Here is a 23,642-nt window from a genome sequence, read left to right as displayed (position 1 = left end):
ATCCTTTTCCAGGTCAAGCAGAATCAGCTCTTGGGGTCAGGAGGAAGAGGCTGGAGTCAGCGAGGCTCCAGCAGAGGTCCAGGTTGATTCAAGCAGACTCCCGCTTGCAGAGGGGCCAGATGGGGAGCAGGTTTTCCGCTTCTACTGGCTGGATGCCTTTGAAGACCCCTACAGCCAACCAGGTAATGCCGGTTACACCTGGGCGGAATAATATGACTAAAAAAAATCTCAAATTTACAAATCCTGTTCAGATTACTAGAGCTCATCCTTCTGTTTTGACTTCATCTTAGGTGTGGTGTACTTGTTTGGGAAAGTGTGGATTGAGTCTGCAAAGTCTCATGTCAGCTGCTGTGTCACTGTAAGGAACATTGAACGCACCATGTACTTCCTGCCTCGAGAATATGTAAGTTTTTCTCTCAGCTCACATTACTGACAGTGTTGCTTTCATAGAACAGTTTGTTTTTTAGGTCCACTTTGGCATGTAACAGAGATTGTTCTATTGTTAGAATATATATACATATACGTAGAGAGAGGGACAGCTCATGCTGTCTATAAGAAGCTCTGGTTATCAATATGTTTAGAATCCATGAAGGATCACATTACCTGCAGAACGCGATGTGCACAACATTGCATTATTTATATGAACTTTAGAAATGACATTTCTCTGTGCATTTTCATTACTGCAGCCATGCAGCACCCTTATCTTTTTCTTCAGAAACGTCTGTAAATTCTAGTATAGTGCAGACTTTGATTTTTCAGTGTGAATGTACTGCACCAAATACTGATGTCAGGGGCTGATCCACAAATCATAAGAGTTCCATAGGTTATTCTAGTTCTGTGCAAATAGTACTTTAGATCAGGGGTTCCCAAATTTTTCAGCCTGCGACCCCCAAAATAACAATGGCGGAGACCAGGGACCCCCATGGTCACTAAACGTGCTTGAGGCATAGCTGAAAACAACTATGCCATTCAAAAATGTTCCTGTAAAGACCTGAATTTTAGAGATTTCTTAAACATTATTTTAATTCAGCATTAGTCTCACCAAATGACTTTTTAATTCAAGCTGAACAGGTAGTATGCATATATTTCTACAAAAATTAGCAAACTATTCAATTTCAAACTGTTCAAAGAATTGTATTTGTTTTTTGAAGGCATTTGCAACCCCCTCTTAGTGTCTTCTGACCTCCACAGGGCTCCCGACCCCCACTTTGGTAGCTACTGCTTTAGATAACAACTCTCAGCTTTATAATGCATATTTCTAATTTCACTGATAAGAAGACAGAAACATGCACAGTGCTTCCTCAGATTAGAAGTTTTGCTGTGGTAAACATTGAACTTCATGTCACAAATATTGCAGTATAACCTGCATCGTATTTTGAAAAGTGGAGCGCTACTTTCAACCGCTTCCTGTCTGCCATGCTTGTTTTGTTGATTCAGTGAGCTGCTGTCATTACTCTCGTGCATGCAATGCTGCATTGGCGTCCGGCATGGAAAATTGACCGTAGCATTCTCAGCTAGAATGAGCATGACTCTTTGTCACTGATGGTTTGTGATCCTTTTATTTTCTTAGATCAGTGCATTTCCCTTATCACAAATGCACCGTAAGAGCTGTGCCAAGCAGACAGAAACCAAACATTACAAACCATATCATTTACATAACAGGTAAAATAACCCCCCAAAACAAAAACACATGGATATTTACCCCCTAATAACTCAAAACACAAGTTTCAGAAACAAACCATTAAACAACCACAGTGAGATTGGGCTATCCAGATGAAACATGCTACCCAGAGCCATACAAAAACACTGACATCAAAAACCCCGACCCCTCACAACGCAGCTATTAAACAAACCATTGCAAGCAAAGAACAAAAAGGCTTTAACTAGCAGCGAGCCTTGCTAAGGTACTGCTAAGTTAACGAGCAAGAAAGAGGAAACTAATTACCGAGCACACAATTGCATCACATTCAAACTTAAACCAACACAAGGCAGCCCCTGCAGTAAAACGATACAAAAATCAAAAATAAAGGTTCATACCTTGGTCACCTACTTGCGGGATGCTAAGTTGTGAAGCGAGGAAGACGGCGATTTCCCATTGCCCTGTAACGTGTCAGCTGTAACACTGGCCGCTGTTTATATCCAGCTTGAGACCGAAGGCCGGAAAAATGGCCTTCAAAATAAAAGCCCACAATAAATCAAATCTTACAACAAAAAAAATTACTTTTCCTACATTCTAATCCTTAAAAAAGGGGTTATTTACACTCCCACCAATTACTTGCAGAGATTAAGTAAAGAACAAATAATTCGAACTTGAATGACGATCTGAAGAGGCTGAAAACCTTGCCGTGCTTTAACCTTATTTTTAACAAGCGTGCATCCTGCCCAGAAACGCGCGCTTACTCACTCTCTAATAACAAAACCAGCTTCTGAACAGGACGTACAACCTGGGACTGTTTGTGGAGACGCTCACCCCTTGACCCAAGCTTCTCGTCACCAATGCATGTCTTGACCTTTCTCACAAGTCCGTCCTTGTCGACAGTGGTTTCTGTTACTCAGCCTAGGTACCACTCATTTCTGGGTAGCCCATAATCCATTTCCATCACAACATCGGCAATCTGCAGGTTTCTTTTTGGAGAGTGCCATCGCTGTCTAAGTGCAATATTGGGGAGATACTCTCTCACTCGGAAAAGGGCAACAGGCTGGATTTGAACCTGTGTTGCCCGCGTACATGGGGCGCGCCATCTGCGCGTCAATTTTGTGGCTTAACGGTCAATTACCTGTGAATTGAGTCCTATTTTAGGACTCAGATTCTTGTGTCTTCTGTGTCACCTGGGTGGAGGAAGGTTGTATGTGGAAGATAAATCTTTTTTTCCATAAACAGAAAGTGAACACAAAGACTGGGGAGGTGTCGGACACTCCTGTGGGAATGATGGACGTCTACCAAGAGTTCAACCAGCTTTCTGAGAAGTTTAAGATCATGAAGTTTAAGTCTAAGGTTAGTTTTTATTGGATTTTCTGCCTCTATAGCATCACTTTCCTCTCTGTACTGTTTAATAAGTACGATATGTAACATGTTCTTGTGTCACTGCAGAAAGTGGAGAAGAACTACGCTTTTGAAATCCCTGATGTGCCAAGCCAATGCGAGTACCTGGAAGTCAGATATTCAGTGAGTGACCGGCACATGCATATTTTATGTTGTAGCTGTGTAAAAGTGACTCAGGACTAAAGCTGTTCATATTTCCTGCAGGCTGAGTTTCCCTCACTGCCTTCAGACCTCAAGGGGGAGACATTTTCCCACATATTTGGGACCAACACCTCCAGTCTGGAGCACTTTCTCCTCAGCAGGAAGATTAAAGGGCCCTGCTGGCTCGACATCAAGACACCACGTAAAGAATCTTGAAAATGAATACATTCTATACAGAGGTTAATCGAATTTACACAGAGTAAAACTGAAAGTTTTACTTGTACATTTTCTCTCTGTCAGAGCTCATCAGCCAGCCGGTCAGCTGGTGTAAGGTGGAGGCTCTGGCTCTGAGGGGAGACCTGATTACTGTGGTCAAAGACCTGTCCCCTCCGCCCATCACAGTCATGTCCATCAATCTGAAGACCATCCAAAATCCCAAGACGCATCACAACGAGGTGGGAATATTCTTTTTTTTTGTTTGTATTTTTTTCAGTGTTTTTAAACTTTTAATGTTTTGATAGTATGGATCTGATGATGATTGTTTCTCTGCAGATTGTGTCCCTGGCTGCACTCGTTCACTATAACTTCCACATGGACAAGGCTCCACCTCAGCCTCCATATCAGACACATTTCTGTGGCAAGTTATTTTTGCTAATGAGATTTAATGTGTTTACATGTGCAGTTTAAAGAGTAAAATCCTGCAGAGGGATGGAGCTCAGGACTACATGTTACCAGATACTGAGTTCACAATGTTATTTTCTCATAAAGAATTTTGCCGCTTGGTAGAAATAAGATTGAAAATAAGTCACAAAGGAAAATTACTATTGGAATTGGAATTCTCTGACAATAGAAATGAAACATTTTATGATGTTTTTTATAGTACAGGGTAAGCAACATTTTGCAATTTTTAGGTCTTAGCTACTTATAATAAATATATTTTTTCTTTATGGAATTGATGCTATCTTTCAAAAGACTGTTCTTTAAATTTTAACTCACTAAAAGAAAGTGTTTTAAAACCCTGAATGAAATAATCATCTTTATAGCAAAATTAAAGATTAAATATTGCTTTTTGCCAAAGAAATGTAGGCCAGAGATGTTAGAATGGAAAGTCAAAGAAAGATCTTAAAGGTTTATTCCATATTTTTTTAAATCTCTGCAGTTGTCAGTAGACCAGTTGACTGTATCTTCCCCTATGACTTCAAAGAAGCTGTAAGAAAGAAGGTGAGCTGCTGCATTCTTTTGTGTGTATGTCCTTTGCATGTTTATTTCAGAAAAAATCTGATTTAAGTCTTAACAAATGTGGCTGTGTTCTAAAATATAAAATGTAATATGTGAGAAATGTGATGCAGTCATTTACAGAGTGGTAGCTTCATGAGATCTGCAAAAAAAGGGCTGTGTAAATATTTAGATATAAGAAATGCCGCCCTTGCGCTTAACAAAAGAAATCTGTTGAGTTTTTGTTTATCTAAAGTAGGGCTGAAGCGAATCCTTGAATCATTCGAGGGATTTGATGTATTTCCACAAACTTAATTTTAATTTAATTTCCTTTTTTTAGTATTTTGTACTCTTACTCATTCATTATTCCATAGTTTTTTTCCAAATTAATTTTGTTTATTTATTTGGGAAGAGGTTGGGATTATTTTAGGGAGAGTATAGGTTGGGGTTTGTCGGTGTACTCTTGTGTGTATGTGTTTTTTTGTTACACGCTGGCTAATGTACACATGGTGAAAATGATGAAATATATTAGGGCTTGGCAATTAATAGCGCAACTTAGAATAAATTGCAATATGGTCTGCTACAGTTTTCAAATTGCAGAAGGTGCAGTATTTCTTTAACCTGAAATTTGTGCCAAAATACCAGTTTTAAAACTTTTTTGCAGCAGAGATGTTCTTCATTACATGTCATGCAATCATTCAAGTGCCATTTTTTCAGAATAGTCAAAGTCACGAAAAGTCTTTCTTTCTTCATTTTTGTATTTTTTTCTTATTAAATACGAGAGTGACATAAAAATGATAGCTCCCTTTAATACAAGAATTCATGTCCGATTTGCAATATGAGTCAAAATCATCACAATTAGACATTTTTTAAAACTTGTTTAATGTAATATTGTGTTGGTTATAATATAAACTTAAAACAAAAAGTAAGGCAACTTGTGTTTGGTACAACATTTATTTGTTGTAACAGTGCTTCTTGGCAATAGATGTTATACCGTTGGAAAGCCTGGTTATTACCCTTTTTAAATGGTGCCACATTTGTAAGGAACATGCATTAGTGGGATGAGCAGCAAAGCTGAGTATGTGGCTTGCGCCCATGAAAAATGTGCCAAATCTTCTCTGCAAATTTTGTTACTTTTTGTTTTTAAGTTAAGAATGATTGAAAAGTACATAAAATGAGGAACTTCAGAAATAGTTGCATATCAAATCACAGTCGCAGTATTGGGGAAAAAAATAGATTATCTTCCCGAACAGTTCAGGCCTAAAATAAATGGGAAACAATGACAACAAAAGTGCTATTTTTATATAGCACTGAAATATTTTTTGCAATATATAACTTTAAAATGTTATTTGACCAAAACATTTATGCTGTGACTTTGTTTCTCCACTAGAATGGAAAAGTGGAGATAGCTTCAACTGAGCGGACTCTGCTTGGATTCTTCCTGGCCAAGATGCACAAAATCGACCCGGATGTCCTGGTGGTGAGCAGAATGATCTGAATGATTAGAGCAGGCATGGAGCTCATGGGTAATATGTGGCCCCTCTCCTCGCTCAGTGTAGCCTGCAGGGGAGTTTTGAATTTTAAACATAAAGCACAACCAGGATTTCTGCTACTACAACACCATAACCTCACCACTACCATAAGACCAAACCCATTTAGAGACGAACAGTAGAAGCATTTCTATGACTGTTTTTGATTAGTAAATGCATTTCTGTAACAAAATATTTGTGTTCAATATGCTTTCATTTCTAGGAAATACTAAAAACATGATTTTCATTCCGCAGAATTATAAAACTACTTATCTTTGTTGTTCAGTTAGTATTAGTTCTAACAGTTTGTCTCTCTGGCAGCAAGATGAAAAATAGTGTTTCCCTCCTGTAAATGTGCTCTGAATTAGATGAATCACAGCCATCTTTGGTATCAATCTCTGTAATGTTTTTTTGTTCATTCTTTCCTTTAGGGTCATGACATCTTCGGCTTTGACCTGGAAGTGATTCTGCAGAGAATCAATGTGTGCAAGGTTCCCCACTGGTCGAAGATCGGACGTCTCAGGAGGGCCAACATGCCCAAACTTGGGGTGAGATGAATAGTCTTCAGCAGTGCAAGCTTGTTTTGTGTTAAACAAAATGACTGAGCGCTGTTTTTCTGTCCAGGGTCGTGGGTCCTTCGCAGAAAAGAGCGCAACCTGTGGCCGTCTGGTGTGCGATGTAGAGATCTCAGCCAAGGAGCTGATTCGTTGTAAAAGTTATCACCTGACTGAGCTGACTGCTCAGGTGCTGAAGACTGAGAGAGTCACAGTCCCTCAGGAAAATATCAAGAATCTTTACAGGTGTGTCCATAGAGGAAGATAATTTCACTCTTTAATCTCTTATTTCCTAGTGTTGTCTTCTCATGATGTCACTTTTTCTCTGCCAGTGTCTCAGTGTTCAGTAAAAACAGGATTCCTGCAAATCCTTAAAGGTCACATATTATGCAAAATCCACTTTTTCAGGCTTTTCTAACAAACATATGTGCCCTTGGCCTGTCCACAATTCCCCCAAGAATAAAAAAAATCCATTCCCTCCCTCCCTCTCTTTCTCCACCTTTCAGAAAATGTGTGCTGAAACAAGTCGTTCTCAGATTTTCCCCTCATGATGTCATGTGGGGAGTTTGCTCCATCCCAGGTGCGGTTGGCCCTTCCCTCTCTTGATCCTCCTCTCAGCTGAGAGGAGGATCAAGAGAGCCACATCCCTTAAGCCACATCCATTTCCTGAGAGGGGCGGGGTCAGGGGCGGAGTCAGACAGCTCATAAACATGTAAAGCTGCAGACGCAGAAACATCTCGTTCTGAGCATGGCTGAAACAGAGGGGTTTTTAGACATGCAAAAATCCAACAAACATCACAGACATGTTTTGGGGACCCCTGAGACCAATATAAACATGTCTTAAAAGGGGTAAATATGTGACCTTTAAGAAGTCTTACAAATTCTCAAATTTGACTTTTTATTAAAGTCCTTACAAAAGTCATTTTTAACAGTGAGTGGTCTTAGATCTTAGAAGGCATTTTGTCTTATCCAATCTTGTTTTAATACCTACATATATTCAGTTTAAATTGTTGTCTGCTAATGCTTGTATGCATATGTAACTAAATAACCACTATACAGTATATTGATAGAAAAGAGGCTTTCAGTGTGCCATAAATCATCAAATATGGGTGTTTATGGCCTCTTCTCAAGTCTTAAAAGAACTCTTAAACAGTCTTAAACCTGATTGTTAAAAATGTGTACGAACCCTAAAAATACTGAATAAATGTATCCCCAAATGTTTGCACCGCAGTGACTCTCCTCACCTCCTCTACCTGCTGGAGTTAACATGGACAGACGCCAAGCTGATCCTCCAGATGATGTGTGAGCTCAACGTGCTCCCGCTGGCCCTGCAGATCACCAACATCGCTGGCAATGTCATGGTAAAACAACAGAGCCTTTTACCTGTACCTTTATTATTCTACAGCTGCTAAAAAGATCATACCTAAATATTATATAAATGCTATAAAAACAGGTGCAGCTTGCTAAGTAATTTAATATTAGTATCCAAATACTTCAGACACTGGAGTTTTAATCTGGGATCTGGTTTTCAAAATCAAAAATGACTGTTTAAACAGCTCGATTGAAAAACATTTTAAACACACATGACAAAAGAAACAGAGACTGCAGATCGATGAGGGTTTTTAAATTCCAGGCAGCATCTCAGCTGGCTTATTGTACAGACAATTGAAGTTAGAAACAGCACAGCTTTCAGACAAACACAAGTCTTGTTCTTTGAACTAAGAGTGAACAAAATAAGTCACAGATTAGCCAGTTATGATTTGTGGTGAACAACAAAATAAAATGCAGCAGGGCAAGATGCTTCAGGTTGGCTCGACTCAGCCTCACTTTCTGATTTCGCTTTTATGTCATGAATTTTTTTTTTTTTCTTTAAATGTTTTTACTGAACTTTTTGCAGGCATGGTACAAGGTACAGAATGCTTTGTTTCAAGACACAGGCCTTTTACATACAGATGTCATGGAAGCACTCTTCAACTCCTAAATCCAGGGAACATAAGCATGCATGGCAGCATATAGAAATAAAATGAAAACATATACACATTAACAATAGTAATCAAATTACAGAGATTTTACAAAATTGCAAGACCCCTCATGTCAATCTTTATCCTACACCTTTATGCAATCCCAGAAGCTTTCCTTGTGGGACCTTTGATGTCTTGCAGTGTCTTAGAATAACCTGACAGGCCGTTATTGTGCCCACAATAATGATAGAGAACTCATATTTAGATATATTGGGTATTTGAGATTTATCCCCCAATAAACTTAAAGGAATTTCTAAACCGGACCAGTTACTTAAAATGTCTCATCTGTCATGATTTTTACCTTCTGCTCCCATAATCTTGTTTCTTCTTTCCTTCAGTCCCGCACGCTGATGGGCGGACGTTCAGAGAGGAATGAGTTCCTTTTGCTTCATGCCTTCCACGACAAAAACTACATCGTCCCAGACAAACCCTCTTTTAAAAAGGCCCAGCTGGAAACGGTAAAGCCCTCAAACACACATCTTCTTTTTGTTGTATTGTGCAGGGCTAGTAATGAGACTAAATGTTTCCTTTCTCTGTTTTTTGTCCCAGATGGAGGGAGAGGAAGATGTGGATGTGAGTAAAGGAAAGCGGAAGAAGAAGGCAGCTTATGCTGGAGGTCTGGTGCTGGATCCTAAAGTTGGTAAGTCGTTTTTAGTATGAAGTTTCCTCTTTTCTCTGTATTTTCATGTTTTTCTGGGTGCATTCTTCTGTAACTCCCCTCTCTTTGCAGGTTTCTATGACAAGTTTGTGCTGCTGCTGGACTTCAACAGCTTGTATCCCTCCATCATTCAGGAGTTCAACATCTGCTTCACCACTGTGCAGAGAGAGGCTTACAATTCTAAGAAGAAGAATGACGTATGTGTCTTATGATTGCTTTAGAAGCAAGCTATTTACAAATACTACTGCAGTGGTTCCCAATGTTTGTTCCCTAGAGCTCCCCTACTTGTAGCTAAGAAAAGCTAAGCCTTCCAGGACCCTGGAATAATTAAACGCCAATTTTAATTGTTTTCATTGACAAAACCCTAACATAACTGACTAGCAAACCCTTTTCTTGCTGAAAGATCTGTATTTAAACTATCATTTAATATTATTGCTCTCTAAAATATTAATTAATAAAGAGGGTCTGTTAATTTCAGAGGAAAAAAGGAAAATTTCAAATTCGAATAGTCATAAATTTACAAGAAAAAAACTCCAGTTTTTTTAGTTTAAAAATTATATGTTTACTTGGACCAAAACTTTGAGATTATACAGTCAAAAACTGCAACGGTCCTGCAGATGATTCTAATAACATGATATTTCTTGCTTTGACTGATCAATAAGGAAAATATTGTGGTTTTATCATAGAATCATATTATCATTATCATCTGGACTGCAGGAGACGTGTCTCTAAACTGGGCTTATCTAATCAGTGTTTTCTGTTTGGTTTCTTACACATTTCCAATGAGGAATGTTTACAAACATATGACTTTAAAAACTTGACATTTTTGAGATTATAATGTCAAATTTTGCCACTTCTAAAATTGGAAATTTCCTTTTTTTCTGATAAATTTATGACTTTTTAAACTTAGAAATCATGAGTTTGGTATTTGTTAATATACGACTTTATACTCTCAAAAATGTCAATTCTTTCCCTAAAAAATTGACAGATACTTTTTTCTCTTAAGGTGGCATACATTAGTCGTACATTATATTTCTAATCATGTTTAACCCCTTAAGACAGGCATTGTTGTATACCAAAGACGAGACAGGACATTCAAACTTACATAACTTTTGAACCATAAATCCTAGCCACTTATTTTTATTCCTTTGAAAGTCCTTCATTGTGCCGTTCTAATGACACTATCCACGAATTTGTAGCGCTTACGGAACGTTTTCTAGGGAGCATGGAACTTGACTGGCTTTCCGATGTCTTTAAAGATTAAATCCACACCAGTAACTCTGATAATGAACATCTTTTATTCGTTTATGATCCATTTTTTGGTTGTTTCTGCATCTATCCGCCTCCATATTGTATGTATCCCAGAATGCATTGTGACTTGGCTGTGACAACCAATGACTGGCTGTTCCGTTACCACGTCATGCTTTCTGTGCAGACTTTGAAAGAGAAGAGAGCCTGAATGACTCATAATAGAGAGAAAGAAACACAGAGAGGCTGTGATGTGTCCCTCAGAGCCACTGCAGACAGGAACTGCTTTAAATAATGACTCAAAGGTGCAAGGACTCTTTTTGTAAAATTTTGAATATTTTGAAGAGTTTTTGTCACGGAATAATTTTTTTTTACTGTTTGGTCCCAAAGAGATGGGAGAACAAGTCTGTGTAAAAAAGCATAGGTCATAAATGTTTACTTTGTTTAATACATGAAAGACTTTGAGTTGATTTCACAATTAGCTTTTTTTCTTTTGTATTTGTAGTCTCGTAACTTTTTAACTGTCGCACACGCTATCTTAAAGTCCTGGTTGTCCTGAAAAGAAAAGATGTATAGATCTTGACTCTTCACCACAGGGTTGATGTTTCACAAACTTTTAAAGACAGACGGTCCAGGCAGGATGCAATGGTTAAAAAAATAGAATAGAGCGCAGAGGGCAATATTATGCACATCTAATTATCACAGCGTCAGGGCAGACAGGACCCCAGATCTGGTTCCCAGATTGGAACCAATAGTCTAGTAAGTGCCAATGAGGACTAAAGTATTTGTGTGTCATTGTGCTTAACGAACATGAGTAAAAAGTTCACAACTCCTTTCTTCCATTGTAACAGGACGATGAGTCAGAGGAGATTCCTGAAATCCCAGATTCAGATCTGGAGATGGGAATTCTGCCGAAAGAGATCAGAAAGCTGGTGGAGAGACGCCGGCAGGTCAAACAGCTGATGAAACAGCAGGACATCAACCCAGACCTCTACCTGCAGGTAAATACACTCACAGTCCACACATGCACACGAGAGCTGTACACATTTAGTATTTTTATTGGTTCTTTTTTCATTTCACCTTAGCTTTTATTGTTATTTTGAAAAGCTATTTTTTCATGTTAGAAGTTTCAGTTTGATAAAACGTATTCTTGATGGTAATGAGCCCTACATTACTAGAGACTTTGACAGAGGACAGTGTAAGTTTGTAGTTTACTGATGTGGTATTTTCCTTTTAACCTAAATGAAACACAGCTAGTCCTCGGAATCCTTCCAGATATAACCCAACTACAGCTAATAAATCCAAATTCAGCTCTGTTTGTTCAGGTCTTAGTCATTATACATTCTGTCTGCAGTTTGCTTTCTTTCAGTGAAATACAGCTATGAAAATACCCTTTTAACTTTATTTTTTATTTGTATTTTTTATTAGTTAGGGACTTGGTGCTACAGCCAAAAGAAGCTAAAGCCATTTTGGTAAAATTGTCAGATTTACATGGAGGATCAATTCACCTTAAAGACACAATGCTACATATATTTTGAGGTAGGAGATGTTTGGTCTAATTCAAGTATCTTTGTGCTTCAGTACGACATCCGCCAGAAGGCTCTGAAGCTGACCGCTAACAGCATGTATGGCTGCCTGGGATTCAGCTACAGCCGCTTCTACGCTAAGCCGCTCGCTGCCTTGGTCACACACAAGGGTAGAGAGGTAAGTCAAACAGAATGCAAAAACATCTTATTCAGCTTTGTTTTAGCTTTCTGACCTCTGGTTCTTAATACAGAGCCAAATCAAAGTAAAGGAACCTACTCTTTTTAAGTTATGCAACTCGGGGGGTATTCCTTAGAAAAAAAGCACATCTTCATCCCAGCTCCCACCTCAGCCCCTACCCTCCCTGCACACTTGCCCAGGGAATCTCTGAAACAGAGAGCAGCAGACATCTGAAAACAAGAGTCTGCAATGAATTTCACTTGACATATGCATCTCAGAGGTAATTTGGATGTTGTAAGTTTTCTTTATCCACCACAGAAAATATTTTATTTGGTTTTGTAAGCTGGTTAGTTCTCCTTTGGTGCATCCTTGCATAGGGTTGAACAATATATGGTATTTCTGACGCAGTGGTGGTGTGCAAACTGATTTCTTAAACATGACAATGAGTTAACTGTACTCCAGTGGCCTTTCATGCACAAGATCTCAATTCAGAGGAGCACCTTTGGGATATGGTGGAATGGGAGATTCACATCATGGATGTGCAGCTGACAAATCTGCTGAAAAAGTGTGATGCTATCATGTCAGCATGAAGCAAAATCTCTGAGGAATGTTTCCAACACCTTGTTAAAACTATGCCATGAAGAATTAAGGTAGTTCTGATGGCAACATTGGTGAAACATAATACTAGTAAGGTGTACCTAATAAAGTGGTTGGTGAGTTGTAGAGAGAAAAACAATTGCAATGCCTGTTTTCCCATTTAAGAGCGAAAAGAAAGTATTTAGCCAGTTTGAGCCTCTAACTGACACGTAAAGAAGCGCTTTCCTGTTGGTATGATCACTGAGCTGGGAACAACAAACCCAAAAGGAGCTACAGTTATCTCTCTTTAGCACATTATTACTCTACAATATAAATACATGGATAATGTTTTTAATTTCTGCTATGCTGTATCTAAAATGTTGCATTTTAAGCCTTTAATTTGAAAAGCTTTTTGAGTACTTAGAATTCTTAGCTTTGTTAAATAATGAGGGCTTCAAAAAGTTCTTATTGGGATTTAGATTCTGATCTTAAGGGCCAATACGGAAAAAAGCAAACGATTTTCAACCACAAGGGGGCAGTGCTACATCATTTTCCCATCATGCAACACTACTACCGTGCCAAATTTCATTGTGACTTTATCATCTTTTTTTCGTTTCCTCCTGTCTCACATTTGTCAGCCATCCTCTCCACAAAATAATCTGCCTCTCTCACCCCGTGCCCTTCCTCGCTCTAAATATGATTATTCCTTCAAGTTTAAGAGACCTGTAACTGTGATATGACTAGTGACTGTGATATCAATAGCTCTGTGTAAGTATTTTCCAGTAACAAAACACCACAAGCACACATGAAGCTCACTCTCTGTCTATGTAAAGTGTGGTTGTGTTGTGACTTCTTTCAGCACACATAAGTGGAGCAGCATGGGCGTGCACGGAGGCATGCGTGCAGCATGAGATAAACGGCTAAAGCTGGTATTGTAACTGAACCTCTCACACATACACCATGTCAGTGGTAGTACTCATGTTCATTTAATGAGCTCTAACAGTACACATCCTCAGTAGAGGCGTCCAGCTTTGCCTCAGGGGACTCCTTCATTAAGATCCCCTTACACAGGCATTGTGCTCCCTAATAGAGGGCAGGGCACTAACTCAGAGAGAGTGTGTTGTTTTGTCAGTCCCTGTGTGCCTCCAGTCACGCTCAGTGTCGGGCTGACGGAGATACATTGTAAAAGGTGAACATTTGATTCATCGGGACAGGTGGGAGTTTCTCTCCCTCTCTCTCTCCAGATTTACTGCTGGTATCTTTGTCAACAGCCAGAGGAGGACTGGTTAATTACATTTTACCTCCTCCTGACTTTAGATTATTCAGGAAGTGTTGAGACGAGCATTGCCGCAATTTGTGTGGAGGTATGTACAGCCAAATATATGGTGGCTAACTGATAAATCCTACATTGAAGTTTCTAAGCTGTTTATCACAAATGTTCTAGGTCTGAGTCTTCTTTAGAAATGTAGCAGTTTACTGAGACAGCTCCTCAGTGCAAATTAAACTGTTTAAAACTTCTGCATGCACCTTGATGAAACGTCAGACGATACTTCTCATGGGTTGTGCAGTAGTGTTTTTGTAGTCTTAACTTTTACTCTCATTTATGTTTTATGCAAATAGCCTTCTGCTATTTGGTCATAATGCACTGTATTATATTTAGTTTTCATTGGTATTTGGCCCTCCATTTACATCTGTGTTTTTGTTACATTTCTTTGAAGACACCTGAATATGTAGAATATCTACAGAACAAATGCCCCATCATTTCGTATTGTAACATAATGTATCTTCCCTAAAAAAAACCTTTAATTAAAGGCCTTTTCATCGCTCCATCCATCCATTTTCTACACCACTTATCCCATTGGGGGTCATGGGGGGGCTGGAGCCTATCCAGGCGAGAGGCGGGGTAAACCCTGGACTGGACGCCAGTCAATCGCAGAGCTGACATATAGAGAGAGAGACAACCATGCTCACTTACTGCAGTCTTTAGAGTAAGCTGATATGAATTTATCAGTCGTATGCTCACTTAGCCTTGCATTTAGTTTATGTTCCACATTGGAGTGTTCATCAATCAGAGAAATACTTCATATAAATGTAATTAAACCATTTAAATTGATATAAAGAAATTCTGTTATTAAAAATGGCTATTTATTGATTTATGTAATGTAGTAAAATTACTGATATTGATGCTAAAATAAAAAGTTAAGAAATTAAAAATTGATATCAGGATGAAAAGATATATAATTATGCAGACATATAAGGCTTTATCAACCAAAATGTAAATAAAAGTGTTTTTTAGAGGGTTCATGTCTAAGGCCCATGCCATAGTTGAGGTTAAAAAACATCACATCTAGTAATCCATCCAATTTATAGAATAATTAAATAGTTTGAAACTTAAAGTACATTAGCTAAAATTAATACATAAGTGATGTTTTGTAAAGGGTATAATTGTAGCATTTTCTTCTGTGTTTGTATAATTTTAATGTTATGATTTAAAGTGTTATATTCCACTGTTATTAATTTGTCGTGCATTCTGATGCTCCTCTTAAAACCTGCTCATGACCTTCTCAACCTTTCTCAGTCGTCTGAAGTTACAGAGACCGCTGAGGGGACAGGAAACAAATTGGATTACATTTTATTTGGACTTACGTGCAGTAGTACACAGTAAACAGTGGTGGACTGATATGACAGGCTGGAGATGTGCATGAGAAGGTCATCAGTAAGATATGAACCGGCAGCATTCTCAGCACATAGCATGGACCTGAACCTGCTGATGAAGCAGGGAAGCCACTCTGCACAATCTTAGTGTTTTGTTTACTTTGTATCCATGATCCAAGACACATGTCTATTTATACGGCAGGTTGTGTGTTCGGGCAACCAGGGAGTCCTAATGTAAATAAGATACTGTAAGTCAAGTTGGTGATACTTTTTTGGCAGGGTATGACCTATTAGGGGTTGTTGAAACTGGTTTGACTGCAGGGGGGAAATAATTCAGTGATGACTGAAATTGTGGATGGCAGCGTTGCATATTAAGTTGACATAAAAATAGACCTTTTCAGCTTGGATTGTGCATGTGCATTAACTTTGCACTAGGGCTGGGCGATATGGACCAAAATGTATAAGTCGATGTACTTGAGCTATATCTCCATATTCCATATATACCTCGAGATATTTGTCCATGAAGAAGGAATGAAAACAGATTCAGTTTTGAGTCAAATCCACATGAACTGAATACTGTCCTTTATTGAACCAGTTGCATAGGTTGACATGTACATCAATTACATGAAAACAAACTACCTGTATATAAATTTATAAAGAATTAAATAAAGTAAATCAAGAAATAAAGTAAATTATAAAAGTAATAAGTAAAGTAAGTAAAGTAATAAGTAGTTATATGAAGTAAATTTCTTCTCTGCAAAACAAAATACATATTTCTATGCAAATAAGCAAAATGTAAAAAGAGATAATACTAAACAAAAATAACATTTACTACATCTGACAAAGTAGCTTTTCTCTGAGATTGGTAGTTCTTTCTATTAAAAGTGCTTTCTCTTGTGAACAGCCCCTAAGTCCTTAACATTCAAATATTTTGTTTTAATAAACAATGTAAACTGACAGGGTCCTGAGTTAAAGGTCCTGCTGGACCACATGTCTGTGGTCAGCGTGAAGTGAGTGACTTTAGCGAGCTGTGCAGTGAGGCCCTCCCGGACTTCAGTGTACATTTTAGGCAGCACTTCTCTTGCAAAATATGTGCGACCTGGCAACTGATATCTTGGGCCAATGGTTTGCAGCAGCCGAATAAAGCCATCTTGTTCAACAACTGCGACGGGGACCATGTCTTTAGCAGTATGGTATGCCACAGCTTTTGTGATATCTCTCCACTTTTTACCTTTACTTTCATAGGGCTCTGCGTGGGATAACGAAGCTTGAATTGTGCACTGTTTTGGTGCAGGGGGCTGCGAGGACTTCACACTTTGTGTTGTGGCACGAAGTTTAACACACTCTTTGTACTGCACCCTGTGCCGCTGCTGCAAATGATGATAGAGATTCATCATGCTCGAGCCTTTAGTTGTGACTTGTTTTCAGCACTCTGTACAAAAAACATTAATTTGCTGCTCGTCTGAAGTCTTGAAACCAAACCATCTCCATATGATACAGCCACTATTTGTCTTTTTACCGACTAACTCTTTGACTACACTCATTTTGTTAGCGGTCTCCATGTTGTCTCTGTTGTTGTGGTGAAAGGGGGAGGGGGTGGGCCCTTGAGTTTCATGAGGTTTCGGAGGGTAAGGGAGGCGGGGAATGACAGAGCAACAGAGAGTCAAGAGAAGCAGGCGAAATGGCTACTCGGGTTTAAGTATTTTAACGTTAAACAAATTATATATATCTATATATAAAGATATTGTCTTGCTTACTTCTCGTTCAAAAATATATCGATATATCTTGCAAACTTGATGTATCGCCCAGCCTTCTTTGTACCATTATGATGAATGGCAGTACTCAGATGGTTGCCCTTCTAAACTTAAACTTAAAAAAAAACCCTGCAACTTTGGCATCTATTGTCAACTTACTTTGGTGCAGAACTTTGTTTGCTCAGCTGTAATACTCCGCTTTATGTCCTTAAAACAGTGGGGAAAAGGGATGTGCTCTAAGCTTGAGGGTGTAATGATCCATCCATGTATATTGCTTTAATGACACTGTATGACACTTTGATATGGAATTGTCCTAACCTTGCAAAGCAGATGGATATGCCCGTTTCCTTGTTTTTCACTGGCGAATCCATCTTGTTAAGCTCCCATCTGAACCGTTTGGGCCTGGTTAGCCAGTGACAGGACCATTCGGTGACGAGGGGCAGTACTTTCAGGCACGGCAGTGTCGTGACGTAAACAAGCAGCAGCAAGAGCTGATTCAGTTATGGAGGAAGAGATTAGCGTGGATGCTGCTAAAGCACCAGTTTTATCAGAACTTGATGACATGTCTTCATGACAAGAAGAACAAAGATCAGCAGTGAGTTGTTTTCTTTTCAAAAATGACAAAAGTCGGGTACTAACATGTCTGCAGTTGCCATGGTTCGCGTTAATCCTTGGTAGCAGTGCAAGCGCCACTCAGTAGCTGCTAAGTCACGTGTTTTGTTACTCTGTTTGGTCCGTGGAGATGTGACAGACAGAACGTTCATCCAATCACACTCCGAGTTTTTTTCAAATCATCTGCCTTTTCTCAAACGTTTCCTATTGAAGCTTTTCCAGATGGATGTGTGAAACAATTCCATCTGGCGTGTCAGGTGAAGATGTCCCCCTTTGCAGCTTTAACAGCCTTCACTCTTTTTGGAAGGCGTTCCACAACTTTTTGGAGTGTTTCTGTGGGAACTTGTGCCATTCATTCTGTAGAGCATTTATGAGGTCAGGCACAGCAAGCCCTGAATTGCACATATTTTTAAAGCCCAGGTTGTCCTACAATAAAGGATGTTGATCTTGATTGTGCACCACAGGGTCGATTTTTTTTTACAGTCTTTTTATGACAAAAAAATCCAGGTGAGACAAAATAGTTAAATAGCTTAAGGCTTAAAGGGTTCATAATTGCGATTAATGCTGACAGCCTTTTAAAACGGGTACCCAGTGCTATGACAACTGGTCTCAGAAATGCTCTGTCAAAGTGTCATTTTAGTGGATGTTAAATGTAAATGTTTTGTATTTTTTTATTACTTTTAGCTTGCATAAAACAGCAGTCTGTGTCCCCAGTGTGTCTGACATCATGCTTGCCACATGAATACTGGTCGGTCAGGGCAAAGAAGCATGGAGAGCTTTGCTTCATGCAACAACATGAAGCCTTTTATTGAATTTGTATGGAGCCCTGAAGTTAATCGGCCATAAGCCAAGTAGTTCTTGGTAGTTTCCGACTGCAGCGAGCCAGAAAGGCCAGCTGGCATTGATGGCGGGGTTTCTAGTGTATTTGTGGGTAATGCCGTTTGCACCCCCGCCCCCATTTTAATTGTCACATTTGCACTCTACTTTCATATCATGATTTAGGAGGCTTTTTATTTTTGTAATTGTAACACGTACACCGACCACTACTCGTTCCCACAGTGTAAATCCAAGCTCCCCCCTCATCCCTTCATGTGTTGGGACGGGTGTGCTTTTTGAATGTGCATGTGTTCTCTGTATTTATTGATTGGCTTAGCTCTCATCTTTCTCTCACTCTAGATTTAAATTGCATCCCCCTCCTCCAGCCGGTGGCGGGACAGGGTCAGGCTGGGGGGCCCACAGTGGTTTCTCAGCCCGTGGAGAGTTCAGATGAGGGGGCTTAGAGGGGGATGACAGACCCTTGGCGGTGGCTCTTCTGATCAGACTTGCCAAGTTAGGAGAGGAAAGCCCCCCACTTATCTCCCCTCCTGACTCTTGTTCGGTTTCTTGAGTATGTCTTGCATCTAACCGTCTTCATGTTGTGATGTACATGTGTCTACTCGCACAAGTGCTACTGGCCGAACTCTGCCCTTTGTCGGGGAGACCATTTGTTGTAGCCCTGCTCTGTCCTGGTATGTGTGGGTATTAAGGGGGGGATGATGGGTATTAAGAGGAAGGTGAAGGTTTAGGATTACACAGCAACAGACTGATGTCCCCCTCAACCCCTCAGCGTTATTTTGGGTTCTTTTGTATGTTCGCCAGAGAACAGTTGGGTGCAGAGAAACAGATATAACGCAGAAACACAGACACGTGGTTATCCGAGACCGATAAGCGCATTTGTCATGACAGGATGACTTTTATTGTCCACTCTTCGCTGGTAGGAGGATCCCTGACTCCAGCAGACTAATAAAACCAATCATACTTCCTCAAAACAGGTTTTCCTTAAGACAGTTGTGCAGAACAGAGACCAGTGGGTGGAAAAACTCTCCAGCATTTGACTGGTGGTTGGTGTTAATTTCCAGAGCTGGTGTTAATGTTGCTAGTCACAGTCATAGCAAATAAAGTGTCTGTTAACAGTCAGGGCACAACAAACCTGCTTTTCCTGGAGCATAGTTCAGGTTTCACCTTGGTATCTTTAAATTTAAATGCCCCAGAGGAATTTTTGGTTTGTGTTGATTTGGTGCCCCCTATGGACAAAGCAGAACATGTGACCTCTTTGCTGATTTCCCCTGTACACATTGAAGTACTGTTTTCAACAAAAAATGTAGTTTTTGGCTGCAGTTTCATACATTAGAAATAACTGAATCAAATTATCAATTTTGGTGCTGATGGTTATGGTTAGTTTTCATGCTCATTTAGAGCCTTCAGTGTGACTTTCAGTTTGTTATGTAACATTAAAAAACTTCTTAAAGGAGTTCAAAGAAAGGGTTAAAGTAAGATTGTTTCCTAACTATTTATTAATTTGAAATTTGGGATGAGCCAGTGGTTGTCAGAACTTTATTCATCCTAAAGGTCAAATCAGTCACGTGATCCTGAATGTCTGTTGGGTCAGGAAGTGGGGGCAGTCATTCAGAATAAATGGAGGAAAGTTAGCTCTATAAAACTACAAATAGACCTGTACGCTACAGTTATCATCAGAAAATTTCTTCGTCTTTTGAGTACCCCTACACTTAACCCAAAAATGATTTTTACTACAGTTTAACAGATTTACCTGGTGTGGAGATGATCAGTATCACAATGTACCCAGTCCTGCCGACCTGCTAGCTTCTAGCACCTCCTCTCTAGTTCCTCTAGCTCCTCCTCTCATATAGACGACCGGAGTCTAGAGAGCCTCGCATTGAGCTAGGAGGCTAGCTCAGCCCCTTTAACAGCTCTTTAATGTGAGCCACGGTAGCTAGCTCCCATTTGAATGCCAGTTTCCTTTCCTCCATCATATTTCGTTATTTAATCCCGTGTTTTTCAACATTTTTTGAGGCATGGTACATTTTCAGATTAAGACAAATCCTAGGGCATACCACACGCCAAAAATGTTTAAAAAAATGACATGCTCAACTACTAAGTAGCTGTCTTTGAGAGCTCTCTCACACACCTTTGTGGTTTTTCTCATTAAGGTTGCCTGATCCGCAGGCGAACAAAATCATCCATGTTCTTGTTTTGAAGTGACAGCCATTTCGTTTGGAGATGGCGTTTAAGCTTGCTTGGGACCACGGCACTGTTAGATAGCTTCTCCCAACACACCAAACATAACGGAGTCAGTACAGTCAGATCTCTGTTAAAGTAAATCAAAATGAAAGATTACTTTTGCTGTACTCCGTCAGACTCACCGCTTTTGGCTTCTTTTGACCACCACCAGATGGCATCTCATCTGGGTTAAAAATTAGACCAAGACCCTGGTCACAGTCTTTATTTTTCCTGTTCAAATATTAATTATTCAAATATTCATTACTGTTGCACTTCTCGTCACCACTAAATTTTTTTATGCATCACTAATTCTGAAGATAAGCACTGCACTCTCCACTGCCACCTACTGACATGGAAGAGTATTACTCTTACCAGCCACCACATTGCTGGCACTGGAGCTGAACAGTTACTTGCAGTGACTAAATAATTTGGATTTTTTAACCTTTTAAGTGAAATTGGATAATTTCTCACGGCATACCTGGTGATCTGTCATGGTACAGTAGTGTGCCACAGCACAGTGGTTGAAAACCACTGATTTAATCCATTTCAAAACCCAAACTGGTACTAAATGAAGAGCTATTTGGGAGCCAAACAACCAGCTCTACTGTGCTGATGTGCTAGATCTCTTAAAAGAAATGGAGATTGATGTGAGGGTCCTCAGCTAAGAAAACACAGGTAGGATCAGAGTTTAATTAGCTAAACCATGGCAAAACTGTACTGAGCCAGACCGCTATGTAGAAAAGGATCATACATGAGTGTTGTGTGACACCGCTTGTCCAGGCTTTAGACATGGGATTTTTAAATTCCTGCCTGCTGCTTTGAATTTTTCTATGAATTTGCACGGATATTTCACTACTTCTTGGACACAATAATAGCTTAAAAATGAAGAATCTTGAAATAGTTTAGCACATATTTATACCCTGTCAACAAAAAAACAAGAAATGCTAGATAGTCAGTGCTGTTAAAATAACATCTTTTTGTATTCAGAACTCTATAAAGGCAGGGGGTGCTGTCTGTTTTTAGCTTCTTTTATTAAATGACAGTAGCCAAAGCAGCAGCTCTTGTAAGTGTTGGTTAGAAAAAGAACGCATGTTCCTTGCTCTCTTAGTGAATGCTAAAACCTTAAAACTGAGAAGTGTTTCTTTATGTTGCTGTGCTGTGAAGTCAGTATCTTTACACCAACCATTACATTAGTTCTATTCATGTTACAGCTGTAGTAATTCCCTGTTTATAATACCAAACTTGCATGCAAACTCCTGCTCACTGTCAGAATTGCACAAATACACCATTTTGCCAATGTGTTTGTGCAATTAAACTAGGGGTGTCCTGAGGTGTCTAAGTCCCCATTTGGCTAAATGTCAAGTTAAATTCAGTTTAACCGATTTGTCTAAAGAGAAGAAAATACTTGGAAAACATTCAAATTCCTCCTTGGGTCGTTGTGTTAGCAGATGTGATGTGAGCCTGATATACTCTCTACAGTGTGGCTAACATTAGCAGCTAGCTATACCTGCCTTCATTCCTCTGTGCAGATTAATATCAAAAGCTTACATACCACTTTATTTCCATTTATTACTTAAAAACTGTCATACCACACTGTTCCTGCTATATGCTAACTGCTAAGCTTCTCATATTTGTGACGTGCCTGGAGAAAGTGCAGACAGGAAGGCAGCGGCCATTAACTGAAGCTACAGCAACCTCTAGTGGCAGGAGGTTCATTAGAGTTTAAAAGAGCATTATAGACCTGGATTTCACGCTAATTCATTTAATAAATGAATTTAACTGTTTAACTGTCTGCATCCCGAATTTAGACAGGATCCCACCCGCTATCATCACCTTTGCACTCTGTTTGGACAAGACAAAAATGCAACTTCTGCAGCTTTATAAGATGCCAAAAGGACTTTAGAAGGGTCTTTTTGTGCTGAGAAGTGAATCTGAATGCTGCTGTCTGCTTTGTGTAAAAAACAGGGCTGCATATCTGTGCAGAGGTCCTGCAGGTCCTAAAGTTTTAAGTTGGATCTGTTAAATCTCAGCTCATAAACTGTTGACAAAGTTCAGATTTTTACTTGTTAGAGGTCTCAAATTTTAGCACTTTGATCTAGTCAAACTTCATTACATCTGTTCTGTCTAGTTAACATATGGCATGAAAATGTTTGGTTTTTTGAGGCATTTACAGGAGAAAATTCTGTGCAAATTTGCAAAACCCAAACAGAAACTAAAATAAAAAGATCAGTAAAAGCAAGTTTACTCTTCTGGATGAAGAATGCATGGACTGGCCGGGAGGGGCAAACAGCGATTAACAAATTTTGCAGAAACCTTGTGTGTAGTTTTGAAAGCTTTGGTACTTTTTGAAACTGTTTATCATTGAAAACACAAGCAACTGAAAGTACTCAAGTATTGAACATTTTGACGACCTTAGCTGGGAACAGTTTAACCTTTTGTTGTGGCTACAAAAAAAACTATATATGTGTGTGTGTCCACGACGTCCTAATCGAGGGATGTTAACAACAGAGGCCAGTGGAAGCCGCTGATTGTTGAGGAACGCAGATTGGTTCAACCTTTGACTCTTTTTCCAGCAAATCTGACAACCATTAGCAGGTGTTTGTATCTGTAGACGGAGGACGACTCCTGAAAGCCATTCTGCTGTAATTGAGTCTCCGTCCTTGTGTTTAAAAACAGCCTGACAGGAGCTCGTAGTCGACATTATTGGATGGCATGCAGAGTGAAGGATGGAAGCGGGCTTGGGTAACAGAGCCGAGGGTGTGGAGAGGTCAGAGTTTGGATGGGGTTAAACCTCTGTGTGTGCAAGGCTGTGTGTGCCTGTAATGAAGTCTAAGTAAATATTGTTGCCCCTGCTGTGTCCCTCTTTCAGGTTCTG

The 23,642-nt window shown here is 39.5% G+C and overlaps 1 protein-coding gene across 1 annotated transcript in view; it reads left to right on the top strand.

The window, feature by feature from the left end:
* pola1 (polymerase (DNA directed), alpha 1) overlaps nt 1-23,642 on the top strand; it is a 103,309-nt gene that overhangs the window by 2,584 nt on the left and 77,083 nt on the right. Inside the window, exons 10-26 of the mRNA XM_041814577.1 lie at nt 13-182; nt 291-403; nt 2,882-2,995; nt 3,092-3,166; nt 3,248-3,386; nt 3,485-3,639; nt 3,737-3,821; nt 4,344-4,405; nt 5,790-5,879; nt 6,360-6,476; nt 6,553-6,728; nt 7,714-7,843; nt 8,842-8,961; nt 9,053-9,143; nt 9,234-9,358; nt 11,261-11,410; nt 11,991-12,113. Coding sequence (XP_041670511.1) covers nt 13-182; nt 291-403; nt 2,882-2,995; nt 3,092-3,166; nt 3,248-3,386; nt 3,485-3,639; nt 3,737-3,821; nt 4,344-4,405; nt 5,790-5,879; nt 6,360-6,476; nt 6,553-6,728; nt 7,714-7,843; nt 8,842-8,961; nt 9,053-9,143; nt 9,234-9,358; nt 11,261-11,410; nt 11,991-12,113 — 2,035 coding nt within the window. The remainder of the gene's footprint in view (nt 1-12; nt 183-290; nt 404-2,881; nt 2,996-3,091; nt 3,167-3,247; nt 3,387-3,484; nt 3,640-3,736; nt 3,822-4,343; nt 4,406-5,789; nt 5,880-6,359; nt 6,477-6,552; nt 6,729-7,713; nt 7,844-8,841; nt 8,962-9,052; nt 9,144-9,233; nt 9,359-11,260; nt 11,411-11,990; nt 12,114-23,642) is intronic.

The sequence above is a fragment of the Cheilinus undulatus genome, linkage group 19, assembly GCF_018320785.1.
Source record: "Cheilinus undulatus linkage group 19, ASM1832078v1, whole genome shotgun sequence".
Lineage (NCBI taxonomy): Eukaryota > Metazoa > Chordata > Actinopteri > Labriformes > Labridae > Cheilinus > Cheilinus undulatus.
The sequence above is the reverse complement of the archived record's forward strand: the minus strand, read 5'-3'. Positions and strand labels throughout refer to the sequence as shown.